The sequence below is a fragment of the Amblyomma mixtum genome, chromosome 7, assembly GCF_055824585.1.
Source record: "Amblyomma mixtum isolate Tamu chromosome 7, ASM5582458v1, whole genome shotgun sequence".
NCBI lineage: Eukaryota > Metazoa > Arthropoda > Arachnida > Ixodida > Ixodidae > Amblyomma > Amblyomma mixtum.
Genome location: NC_143018.1, coordinates 85,658,356 through 85,671,363, shown reverse-complemented (window position 1 = coordinate 85,671,363; position 13,008 = coordinate 85,658,356). Strand labels below are relative to the sequence as shown.

General features: G+C 45.3%; 1 protein-coding gene across 5 annotated transcripts in view; it reads right to left on the bottom strand.

The window, feature by feature from the left end:
- The window catches only part of LOC149336700 (uncharacterized), a 90,568-nt gene that overhangs the window by 48,153 nt on the left and 29,407 nt on the right, over positions 1 to 13,008 (bottom strand). For 4 of the 5 annotated variants that reach the window (XM_089553056.1, XM_089553052.1, XM_089553055.1 and 1 more), the window contains 3 exons: positions 12,390 to 12,445; positions 9,996 to 10,161; positions 2,241 to 2,372 (listed from right to left, as the gene is read on the bottom strand). In XM_089553056.1, the coding sequence (XP_089409182.1) occupies positions 2,241 to 2,372; positions 9,996 to 10,161; positions 12,390 to 12,445 (354 nt within the window). The remainder of the gene's footprint in view (positions 1 to 2,240; positions 2,373 to 9,995; positions 10,162 to 12,389; positions 12,446 to 13,008) is intronic. The other variant, XM_089553053.1, reaches the window with a different exon arrangement.

Genomic DNA, 13,008 nt, shown 5'->3' with positions numbered 1-13,008 from the left:
ATCCTTCTCTTTTTAAGCACCTCATTTTAGTGCTTGCTAAGTCACTCTCGTCACTTGAGCATAAGCAAGTTAGAATACCGCTGAGACTAAACAAGTAGAAATAAAGGAAAGTGGAGCTATTAAAGCGACAGCATTAGAGCGGACATTCAGAAGAAAAACTGTGCGTGCTGTCACAGTAATTTAGGATTTGTCCACACCTTTGTAACACCATACACTAAACTGCGCAATTGAAAACCGTCGTTCAATTGTGACTATGAGGCGCTAGCTTTCCTGAAAAATCATCATGGCACGTTGGGATATCAAGTAAAATGATTATGCCTTAATAAAACTGTGGTAATATACTAGAAAATGAACTCATGCCCCACAGATTGCGAGTCAGATATGCTATCTCCAAGCAATTGAGGCACGCTCACTATACTCGCTTAAGGGAAGAGCTTGTGAGTTTTCGGGCGTTGCACATGGTCTAGTCAGTGTGCCTCCTTAGGTATGCTAATGAGTGCGTGTAATTTGAAAGAGGTACTAATTAAGAAAGAAAAGAGCAAATAACCATTAAGGCTTTTACATCGTTGCCTACAGTGTTCATACGGCGCTTCCAGCGTCCTAATTACTAAGAATTATGTTATGACGAAGTCATTGGATCGGACATGCCAAAGCGCAATAAATTTGCCTTATGGGACTTCGACACAGAACTTGCCCATATAAATGATTTGCTTAGCAATAAAAAGTTCCAATTAAAAGAAGCAAAGCGCGCTCACTGTAAGCACATTTCAGAAGACAAATGAAGACACTCTGAAGCCAGCGTGCATGTGCATAGTATAATAAAGGCACGTACCGTCTTTGTCGAAAAGTAACCAGGCTGCATGGTTTGCTTCTAACTTGTATAGTGGAGCCCTTGTGGCTTTCCTAAAGATCGAAAGGTGTTGGAAGGTAACGAGACCCCCAGTTTTTACCTTTAACGACCATTTCAGCTTGGGGGAAGCTGTAAGGGCTCCACTGTACAAGCTAGAAGCAAATCATGCAGCCTGGTTACTTTTGATAGAGACTGTACACACAATACTAGTTAAGAAACGTACCACCAACGTTTGAGCAGTGGCAGATGCGTCTCGCAACCCGCTCATTTCGCGTGTGCACCAGGGTCGGCTTGCGCGAAACAAATAAGACCGGCTTATTTCCAGTCTAATCTTATTCGCGGTCTAAAAGCTCTCTCGGTTTTGAAGAAAGGAAAGGCGCATAGCTGGTTCATTTTGTCAGTGGACACCTCAAATGCACCACGAACTCCGACTAAAACATTGAGTTACCGAACTTTCAGTCGGAGTTCGTGGTGCATTTGAGGTGTCCACTGACAAAATGAACCGCGCCTTTCCTTTCTTCAAAACCGAGAGAGCTTTTAGACCGCGAATAAGATTAGACTGGAAATAAGCCGGCCTTATTTGTTTCGTGCAAGCCGACCCAGGAATCAAGCTCGTTCAGTATACGTCCAAGCTAGTACACAAGCCCAAAGCTAAAACTATGTATTAATGTAGAAAGGCATTGCCCGCCGCATTTTGAGCATGTCAAATCCACAATTCGGACTTTCCCTAATGCTTCCTACATCACTGCTATTCCTGGCTGGCAGGAGTGACGACAGAGAAACGTGTCATACTGCTTACAACCTTAGCACACAAGATTCTGAGCCACTGGGCCACAGCCAGCGCCCGCATGAGAGACGCCGTAGTGGAGGGCTCCGGAAATTTCGACTACCTGGCGTTAAAGAACCCCAGGTGGTCGAAATTTCCGGAGCCCTCCACTACGGCGTCTCTCATAGCCTTAGTTGCTTTGGGACGTTAAACCCCATAAACCAAACCAAACCATTTCGGGTCGCCGGATATCCTTGCACACTTTTGCGGCATAAGCAGTTTTCGGAGCATACAATGCCTGCTCACATAGCCTCTCCAAGCCGAGTGCCCAGCCCTAGCTTCCCGTCAGCAGAAGCATACAAAACCACAAGCAACGCATTTGAAGAGGTATAAGCGCAGTCAATTGCTCTACAGTTTTTGTTCTGGCGTGCAAGAAATTTGATGTTTATCCATCCCACAAGAAAAATGATGCTACCATTGAACGCCTGATTTTACATAGATTTGATACGTAGATTTCGATAAAGCTCTTGACGAATCAGTTGCGTGCTAACGCAACTGAGCTTTTAGTAGCGATGGGAAATTATAATCAGCACATGCTAACTTTTAAAATGAGAACAGGTTTACCTTTGTTTTCTGTTAAGATTCGATCCTTCTCGACATTTAGGTAGCGCATCTTCATGTCATCCGAGAGTTGACGCCATGTTTCGTCCGAGAAGTACGCAGGCTTCCAGCGACTGTGTTCTTCAGTGCTCGTTTCTGGTAACAAAAGGAATAGCAAAGGTAAGGCATTGATGAAAGTCATACACGCGAATAAGCATTTTCTTAAATTACAAAAAATGCATGCGCGATACGCGCCATCATGATAAGTCATGCCGTTTTTGCGTGGCAGCCCCAGCTTCACAGGCAACAGTGAGACAATTCTGTTCCAGTGAAGCAGTGCAGAGTCCGAGCCACCGGACTCTTTGTAGAATATCCATGCGAACGCAGCATAGTTCGCATAGGGCATGCGTGTGCGCATATATCACCATGAAAGGACCCAATGCTTGAACAGGCACCAGTTCGCATGACAGATCCCTTAATGTGGTCGACACCGGCATGGTAAGGGATTCTCCGAGGAGAGGAGGTTACGAATGGAGGCCAGCCGTTTCAGCTGTGGAAATCCTACCCAGTGAACGCCTGGTGCAAATTGGTGCACCACTTTAACTGGGAACCGCGAAATCATGCACACCCTAGGGCGTATGTCCTGGTAACGCTCACACCAATCACCTGTAAGGCTGTTGTTGTCGAACACAAAAATGTGGGGCGTAAATGGCGTGAATGTGATCTAGCTGCAACGATGCAAACATTCAGAGATAAAGCAAAGTATACCATTTGTGCGCTGTGTACAGCTAAAGAAGTTCGTTTCTAATGCATGCCTTGTTGATTGTTATCCATCACCAGAGCTGTTGAAGCGAAGAGAAATTCTCAACCTCCCTCTTCTGAAAATCAGAACTTCCATGCACGCTACAAAAGCCCCTATGCAGATATTATAAGCGAATTCCATGAGCTCTAAATTTTTGACTAAAGCGGTACCTCTACCGGCGCCACAAAGGCACCACTAGCTCTACGCCACATTGCTGGTGCTGGCTTCTGGAGCCATTCGCAGTTTAGATTAAATAGAGTTGAAACCTGGTGCTGGATCTGTTCACCTCGACCTCTCAAGCACTTACCCTGCTTATAGAAACCGAGTGTAGTCTTTTACATACCTAATGCGTATTGCATGTCCGTAACAATCCTCATGCGCTCACGGCGTACGCAACCAAGCGAGGAGGTATGGAGAGGATGAGAGAAAGTAAGTGTCCTTCAGCCCCTTTTGCTCACACCGCGAGCTGCTAGGGGCAGTTTTTCTGGGAAGCAGCCAACAGCGATGATGGTGATGGTTACAACGCTTACGAATATATACATAAATATCACGAATATAATAGTACTGACGGACATTGACGATGAATAGTTCCGGATTATTTATTGTGCAAAGAGGCTCAGAATGAGATCTGACAGAGATTAAGCAGACAAGGAAGAGGGAATGAGGGGCTCGTTATAAATATGAGAGAAGCCAACAGCCACAGAAACCAAGGGGCACAGGGGATTTTTAATTCTTTTTTTTATTTTGTGGTGTTGATCAATTTATAATATTACTGGATATGTTATCACTTAAAGCTAATTGATTAGAAAAGCAGAAAAAACAACCACATGCCGCCGGTGGGATCCGAACCCACGACCTCCGAATTACGCGTCCGGTGCTCTACCGCTGAGCTACGGCGACGGCTGCCAAACCTTCTGCTTTCGGGGATATTTATGTTTACAAATAACCTAACCTTGGGAGTGTTCACCAGCGCCACCCACGCTCTTAAGCGGCGGAAGTAGCACGTCCTGAGTTACCGCTGATGTGACGTAGAACGTCATCGAACGGCGAGAGTGGAAGCTGTGTGAGAACCCTCTTATGCTTCCTAAGGCATCAAAAGGCTGCCAGAAGCGAGGCCCTCGTTAAGCAATTAAGCAGACAAGGAAAAGGGAATGAGGGGCTCGTTAAAAATATGAGAGAAGCCAACAGCCACAGAAACCAAGGGGCAGAGAGAATTTTTAATTCTTTTTTTATTTTGTGGTGTTCATCAATTTAGAATATTACTGGATATGTTGTCGCTTAAAGCTAATTGATTAGAAAAGAAGAAAAAACAACCACGTGCCACCGGTGGGATCCGAACCCACGACCTCCGAATTACGCGTCCGGTGCTCTACCGCTGAGCTACGGCGACGGCTGCCAAACCTTCTGCTTTCGGGGATATTTATGTTTACAAATAACCTAACCTTGAGAGTGTTCACCAGCGCCACCCACGCTCTTAAGCGGCGGAAGTAGCACGTCCTGAGTTACCGCTGATGTGACGTAGAACGTCATCGAACGGCGAGAGTGGAAGCTGTGTGAGAACCCTCTTATGCTTCCTAAGGCATCAAAAGGCTGCCAGAAGCGAGGCCCTCGTTAAGCAATTAAGCAGACAAGGAAAAGGGAATGAGGGGCTCGTTAAAAATATGAGAGAAGCCAACAGCCACAGAAACCAAGGGGCAGAGAGAATTTTTAATTCTTTTTTTATTTTGTGGTGTTCATCAATTTAGAATATTACTGGATATGTTGTCGCTTAAAGCTAATTGATTAGAAAAGAAGAAAAAACAACCACGTGCCACCGGTGGGATCCGAACCCACGACCTCCGAATTACGCGTCCGGTGCTCTACCGCTGAGCTACGGCGACGGCTGCCAAACCTTCTGCTTTCGGGGATATTTATGTTTACAAATAACCTAACCTTGAGAGTGTTCACCAGCGCCACCCACGCTCTTAAGCGGCGGAAGTAGCACGTCCTGAGTTACCGCTGATGTGACGTAGAACGTCATCGAACGGCGAGAGTGGAAGCTGTGTGAGAACCCTCTTATGCTTCCTAAGGCATCAAAAGGCTGCCAGAAGCGAGGCCCTCGTTAAGCAATTAAGCAGACAAGGAAAAGGGAATGAGGGGCTCGTTAAAAATATGAGAGAAGCCAACAGCCACAGAAACCAAGGGGCAGAGAGAATTTTTAATTCTTTTTTTATTTTGTGGTGTTCATCAATTTAGAATATTACTGGATATGTTGTCGCTTAAAGCTAATTGATTAGAAAAGAAGAAAAAACAACCACGTGCCACCGGTGGGATCCGAACCCACGACCTCCGAATTACGCGTCCGGTGCTCTACCGCTGAGCTACGGCGACGGCTGCCAAACCTTCTGCTTTCGGGGATATTTATGTTTACAAATAACCTAACCTTGAGAGTGTTCACCAGCGCCACCCACGCTCTTAAGCGGCGGAAGTAGCACGTCCTGAGTTACCGCTGATGTGACGTAGAACGTCATCGAACGGCGAGAGTGGAAGCTGTGTGAGAACCCTCTTATGCTTCCTAAGGCATCAAAAGGCTGCCAGAAGCGAGGCCCTCGTTAAGCAATTAAGCAGACAAGGAAAAGGGAATGAGGGGCTCGTTAAAAATATGAGAGAAGCCAACAGCCACAGAAACCAAGGGGCAGAGAGAATTTTTAATTCTTTTTTTTATTTTGTGGTGTTCATCAATTTAGAATATTACTGGATATGTTGTCGCTTAAAGCTAATTGATTAGAAAAGAAGAAAAAACAACCACGTGCCACCGGTGGGATCCGAACCCACGACCTCCGAATTACGCGTCCGGTGCTCTACCGCTGAGCTACGGCGACGGCTGTCAAACCTTCTGCTTTCGGGGGTATTTATGTTTACAAATCTCAAGGTGTTGGCCCTCACATCAGGCAAGCATCATTCATCCCGATGGTGACCGGTAGAAGGAGGGCAAGGAGTTGAGGCTTTAGGAGGAGTAGAAAGAGGCTGGAGCATAGAGCGGAGGAGAAAGTAAGGGAATAATGATGCAGTGCTAGTGACATGTGCGCGTTTTCTCCGAGAGCCCACGATATGCCGGATTTGTTTGCGACAGTGAGAGTCAGGAGCGGAGAAGGAGAGGCCTTAAACAAACGTCTTAGCGATGCGCACGTGTTCTGTTCACTTCCGTATTGCCAAATACATCCCGAAGACTACTTTTCATGACACTCGAAACCAGCCTTGGTTCACGAAATCACTGAAAAAACTCGAAAATAAAAAGAAACGCCTATTCCGCGCAGCTAAAGCCAATCCCAGCACCTGCTTATGGGACAAATATTATGCCGCCGAGAGCTCGTATTTATCAGCTGTCAAAAACGCTAAGCAACACTTTTATCACGACGACTTGTCGAGAATCCTAAAAAGTAACACAAAAAAGTTCTGGCAAATTATAAACCCTAGTAATACGCATTCAGTTACCCTGAGTAAAGATTCAGGGGAACCATTAAGCGATACTGAATGTGCTAATATCTTTTCAGCTGCTTTTTCCTCTGTCTTCACAAGAGAGCCTGATGCGCCCTTACCTATTCTGCCTACAACCATTCCGCACACCATGCCTGTAACCAATGTTTCTGCTAATGGAATAATGTTCTTAATAGATAAAATTAAACATTCATCTGCAGCAGGCATTGACGAAATAAATTCTAAACTTTTAAAGAACACAAAGTGCATTCCTGCCGAATATTTATTGTTACTGTTTGCTCAGTCACTCTCCACAGGCACCATACCTGATGATTGGAAGAAGGGAAAGGTCGTTCCAGTCTACAAATCCGGTAACAAAAATTCACCATTAAATTATCGTCCTATCTCGCTCACAAGTGTACCGTGTAAAATCATGGAGCATATCATCTACTCTGAAATCATGCAGTTCCTGGATGGTAACAAATTCTATCATCCTGCACAACATGGATTTCGCAAAAACTATTCCTGTAACACACAATTAGCACTCTTTCTTCACGATCTGCATGCGAACCTCGACTTGAATATCCAGACTGACGCAATTTTTTTAGACTTTGCTAAAGCATTCGACAAAGTTTCCCATCGACGTTTGATGCTAAAACTTTCGCAGCTGAACTTGCATCCTAACATCTTAAAATGGATTGAAGCATTTCTAACGTGTCGCTTTCAGTCAGTTGATGTTAACAACCAGTCATCTCCTTCTGCCCCCGTAACCTCAGGCGTACCTCAGGGCTCGGTCCTAGGTCCTCTTTTCTTCTTAATATACATAAATGATTTGCCAGAACATCTATCACGCAATATCCCTTTATTTGCCGACTATTGCGTTATCTACCACTCAATAACTAACACTTCCGACCAAAAAGCCCTTCAGGATGATCTTAACCGCATTGAAAAATGGTGCGATGATTGGCTAATGACACTTAACCCTAACAAATGCAAGCTTATTTCGTTTCACCGCAGACTTAATCCGTTGTCCTTTTCCTATAGAATTTCTAACAATCCAATAGAGCACATTCATTCATATAAATACTTAGGTATCACTGTGTGTCATGATTTAACTTGGCGGGAACATGTTACTAATGTTATTTCATCTGCAAACAGAACCCTTGGATACCTGAAGCGCCATTTACGCCACGCAACAAAAGAGGTCAAATTACTCGCTTACACATCATTGGTAAGACCAAAACTAGAATACGCATCCCCCCTTTGGAGCCCCCATCAAGCATATCTAACCGATGCACTTGAAGCCGTGCAAAATCGCGCCGCCCGTTTCATTCACTCCCAATATTCATACGAAGTCAGTGTGTCATCCCTGAAATCACTGTCCAACTTACGAAGTCTTTCTTGCCGTCGTCGCGTCGCAACCCTATCTCTTTTTCATAAATTTTATTACAGCTCACTTGGCCATGAACCATACATCTGCGCACCTCCGCCGCGCATATCACATCGCACTGGTCATCCCCTGCAAGTTACTCGTCCACGTGCCCGTACCGTAACCTTTTCCACCTCCTTTCCACGAGCCGCGTCAGACTGGAACGGCCTCTCCCACTCCGCTGCTGCTATCACCTGCCCATCACTCTTCAACGCCAACATTGAACTTCATATGTCATCATGAAAAAATGTAACAATTTTTGATTACCCCACCCCTTATGTAATACCCCGAAAGGGGCCTTTAAGGCAAATAAATGAAATGAAAAAAAAATTGGCCGTGCAAGCTGTACGGCGGCCACAGCGCGCATGCACGAATTCCCGAACATGATGTTAGTTTGCGCGCATCGAAAAAATTAGCCGTATATATACCTCAATGAACACTCCATCTGCCCACTGCTATAAGACTCATCTTACGGCTCGCTCCGCCGAGGTGCCTCAGTGGTTACGGTGCTCGGCTCCTGACCCGAAAGACGCGGGTTCGATCTTGGCCGCGGCGGCTGTATTTCGATGAAGGCGAAATTCTAGAGGTCTGTGTACTGTGCGATGTGAGTGCACTTTAAAGAACCCCAGGTGGTAGAAAATTCCGGAGCCCTTCACTACGGCGTCCCTCATAGCCTGAGCTGCTTCGGGACTTGAAACCCTGATAAACCAAACCTAAACCATCATTTTACGGCTCGTAATAATTGCAAACTATCACTGTGGCCGGAATAACCACACAGGTGAACGTCTCGTGATACTCTTTTTCTTTACAAACACCTTTTGTAAATTAGCCCGTCCAAATTGTTGAGTTATGATTAGAGACCAGAGAGATCAGATAATAACGCAGCATGATCACCAATGAGACGAGCTCACGGATATACATACTGCTCAAAACTAACTAAGTAATACATTCCATTTACTAAAAAGGGTCAAAGGAGGGACACTGTGCCATATTTAAAAGCAAATTATGTTGAAAGCCCGAGAAGGGTAACTTTTAAGTATATGTTGCATTAAAAGTTGCAGACACCCTAAAAATATTGGTTAGAAGTGCAAGGCAGATACCGGTTTAGGTTTGTGGGGTTTAATGTCCTAAAGAGACTCAGGCTGTGATGGATGCTGTAGTGAAGGGCTCCAGAAATTTCGCCGACCTGGGGTTTTTAACGTGCACTGACATCGCACAGTACAGTACGCAGGCCTCTAGAATTTTGCTTCCATCGAAATTCGACAGCCACGGCCGGGATCGAACCCGCGTTTGTACCTGGACATGGGATTCACTCTCTCCCCCTCTCCACTCCTCCCTCCCTCGGTTTCGCCGGCGCCACCACGCTGAAGGCTCTAAATGCTAGCATAAGGTAGGCGCGCGGCACGCACACCAGCTGCGTGCTCTGACGTCACTCCGCGCATGCGCACAACTGACGAGGCGGGCGGCGTCTGCACCACTATCGGCGCAGCCGCGATGCGCGTAGCGCGCATACTAGCTGCGGGCTATGACATCACTCCGCGCATGCGCGCAGATGGCGGAACGGTTGGCATAGTGTAGCTATAACTACAAAACAGAATTAAGCCGGCGTTTAAATATCACTGGCAAGCTACTCTTCATCGGGAAGGGAACATACTTTTGAAGACATGTGCTTTCGCTGCATACGAGGTGCCAAGTAATGTGTTATGCTTAGAACACAGAGGCTGTGCACTTTGAAGCAATCTTTTAAGAGTGTAGCTTTTACTACTTACATATGTCAAGGACGCGTCTGTCTGAAATGAAGGTGAAATTGACCGAACAGTTACTACAGTGTATCACACAGCAACAGTGGGTGTGTAGCGCCTCAGTTTACAGGTGTTACTTTCGGGGATACAGCTCATTATGAATGCAACTAGACTGTTGTGGCGAATTCCTGGGAACGGGTCTTCCCAATGACTTCCTGACAAAAAGCAGATGCTGTATACAGGGCCTCGTAACGTTTCCTGATGCAACTATCGAGCGTTTAATAGACAGCATTGTCATCACTACACGCTCATCTGTACAAGTACGGAGTCATTATGTCGAGTGCACTCACCTCTCTCTTCGCGCGATCGTCCCGGGCAGGAAGTTTCTTCTTCCGCATCGGGACTTTCGTTTCCGGGAGCCACGCGCTGCCCTTCAGAAAACTGACTAGTGGAAATGCCCGATACACTACTGCTCCAGCTCCTCGGGGAGGCTTGGGCTGCCTGGAATAATTGCTCCTGCAAAAAAAAACACCCGAAAATTATTGGCTCCTGTTTTCTTTCCAAGATATGTAGATACCGACTCCTGTAAGCTTAACGCTCACAGGGTGGTGCAGAGTATTCCATACCCAAAGCAACAAGGACATTTTGCCCACTTGTTTTTCTAAGAGGTATTTTCTTGAGGTGGCCCGGTATTTTGCATGAAAGCCAAAATTTCTTAAAATCTCCTGCAGGCAATTGCTCTCAGGTATACCCATGGCCAAATTTTAAAATCAATGTAAAGAAGAACAACGCGGCCCGCTTCCTATGCAGCGTTCGATTCCGGAATAAGGTTGTTTATTCTTAACAATCTGAAGTTACACAGGCGTTCCTAGGCACACTGGCTTTATAGCAGTGTTCTGGAACAGTATCAGCAACTACACCGAGACCGCTATCCTAAAAAATTATTCCTCTGGTATACAGCCGATCTATGGACAATCAACCTGAAGTTATGACTAGGGCCCGGAAATTTAGGCACAAAAGAACCCCGAAATAGGCAGGCATCTAGGCTCTAAAAAACATTAAAATAGGCTCTATAAAGCAAAAATAGGCGCTTTGAATAATACTTTTTATTCAGAAGTACAGGATTTGTAAGTCAAGCACGGAGCGTACGGAGTCCTCAACTGAAGCAATAAAGCGCATTCTCAGGTTTTCGAACTTCAAGCTCCTTGGGTTTTCGCTAAGCATAGTTTTGTACTTTAAAAGGCTTCTTTTGACATCGCATGAACTTAGTGGCGCGAACCTAGAAGATGATAGTTGATAAAGGCTTAGGCCTTCAGGCGATGTGGCCGTATCGTCTCCGCGTAGAAAGACTCTGATTTGGGAAATTGTTTCTAGGCATCTATTTTTTTCTGCCAATTGTTGCATATTCGTAGAAGCAGTAGCACCCTTTCCTTCCAGTCCCCGAAGTGCTGCTGGTACTTCTGTCACTACCTTCAACGATTCATCCATTGAGAGTCTAGCCTTTCCCAACTTTGTCATTCTTTCCGTTAATGTTGAGAAGATTGCATCAATGTATGTCAGGTCTGTTTCAAAACTCGCCTCTTGCTACACTTCAAGATAAACACTACGTTCAAGTTACAATTCGAGAAAAACGTTCGGCGAGACCCGCGCCTTTTGTACGTGCATCGGCGTGCGCCTTTCACCATACATGGACAGATGTCTCATTATTGAAAAACGGCACCGAGGACTGAAGTGCCGGATTAAGGCATTTATAGGCAAAAATTGCGGTTAAATAAGTAGAGTTTCCTAAAAAATGACAAAAAGGCAGGCAAGTTCAAAAATCCCTCGTTTAGGCATTTATAGGCATTTTTAGGCAAATGCCTAAATTTCCGGGCCCTAGTTATGACAGAGAGAAAAATTATTTCCTCACCTCGATTTAGATCTTCGTTTTGAAAGAATGCATGTTGAAGACCATAAAACCTGCAAATTCCAGAATATCTATTTCTTCAAACCTCGAATGTCACATGAAATATGTGCCTGCATCCACATTACCCTAAGGGTCGCCTTGGCTTTATTGATCTCCATCTCTGTAACTGGTGTAACTGATATGGCACCGTAGGCGGCACAGGAGCCTCATCCACCACCGAAGTTAACAGCGTTATGAGACGAAATTGCCACAGATGGTGCATTATCCACATAAGAAAATGGTGTAGGGAACAGATACTGTGAACATACTTCTAAGTGACCAAAACATACCCTCATGCTTTAACCAATTGCGTGCAGAGTAGCTGCAACAGCATGTAGTGATGTAGTAACTCTGCTTGCCGGTTATGAAAGTTTTCTGGGCAAAGTGGACCTTGCCTGCCTTCATCGCTTAACAACAGATTCCACTGCCTCGGAAACACCCGCGCTTAATCTAATGCATGCCATTAGATCGACCAGCCAGCAGGAGAGCCTCAGATCTGAAATTTACGATGTAATGCTCTGACACCACAACCTTTGCGACCATTGAAAGTGCCTTTCAAAGCTTACACTCTCACTTTAATATAACCTCGACAAGGTGCGATCGCATTCCAAAGAAGGCGATTTGAAAAGTGCGCGTGTAATCAAACTTCCGTACAGCTAGAAATACCAATTAGTTTGGTGCAGCACCTCAAAGCCCACTGTGATCTTTTTGCAGGAAAATAGACTATAGCCTCTGAATTTTATTCACGTTTATAAGAACAGCGCAAGGACTTCCATAAAGAATGAAATGTGTTCCTTACCTGACTTGGCTTGAGTTCGATAATAGGCTCCAGTTCTCTGCGTATAGTGCCGGGTCCTGGAAGGAAAAAATGAGTGTGCTTAGTCAGGAGCGATGAAAACTGCGCATTCGCTTAACAAGAAGTAAAATGATCTCCAGCTGCGTAATAAACTTGTCCGCACGCTAGACGGAAGTCGCTCGACATCGCTCCGCTCGACATCGAAGAGCCCAAATTTTCTGACAGTGGCGAGAGGGGATTTTAGGGTGAAAAAGGTCCAGACCCAGTTGCCAGTACCTCTAGAATGGCAAATAATTTCCTTAATGTGCATTTTCTTTGCTAATCTAGTACTATTTTGCACGCACCAAGGCAAGTCGTAGGGATCTTCTAAGCGCAGAGTTTCTCGATATTACCTAGAGTGAAAGCTGGTGGCACACTTCATTCACCACGGAGAGGCCCAGTAATGCCGGGAAGATGAGGTATCGTACTTAGCTTGGCTATTGTTGGGCATGAAGTGTAGATTCAGCAGCGACAATCCGACTGTTCTCTTAGAAAACCTGAAATAAATGCTGTGAAAGCTTCCTTACCAGTCTCACACCTAACTAGTACTTGCTTTGAATTTATCAAAGTGAAAAAGGCACGT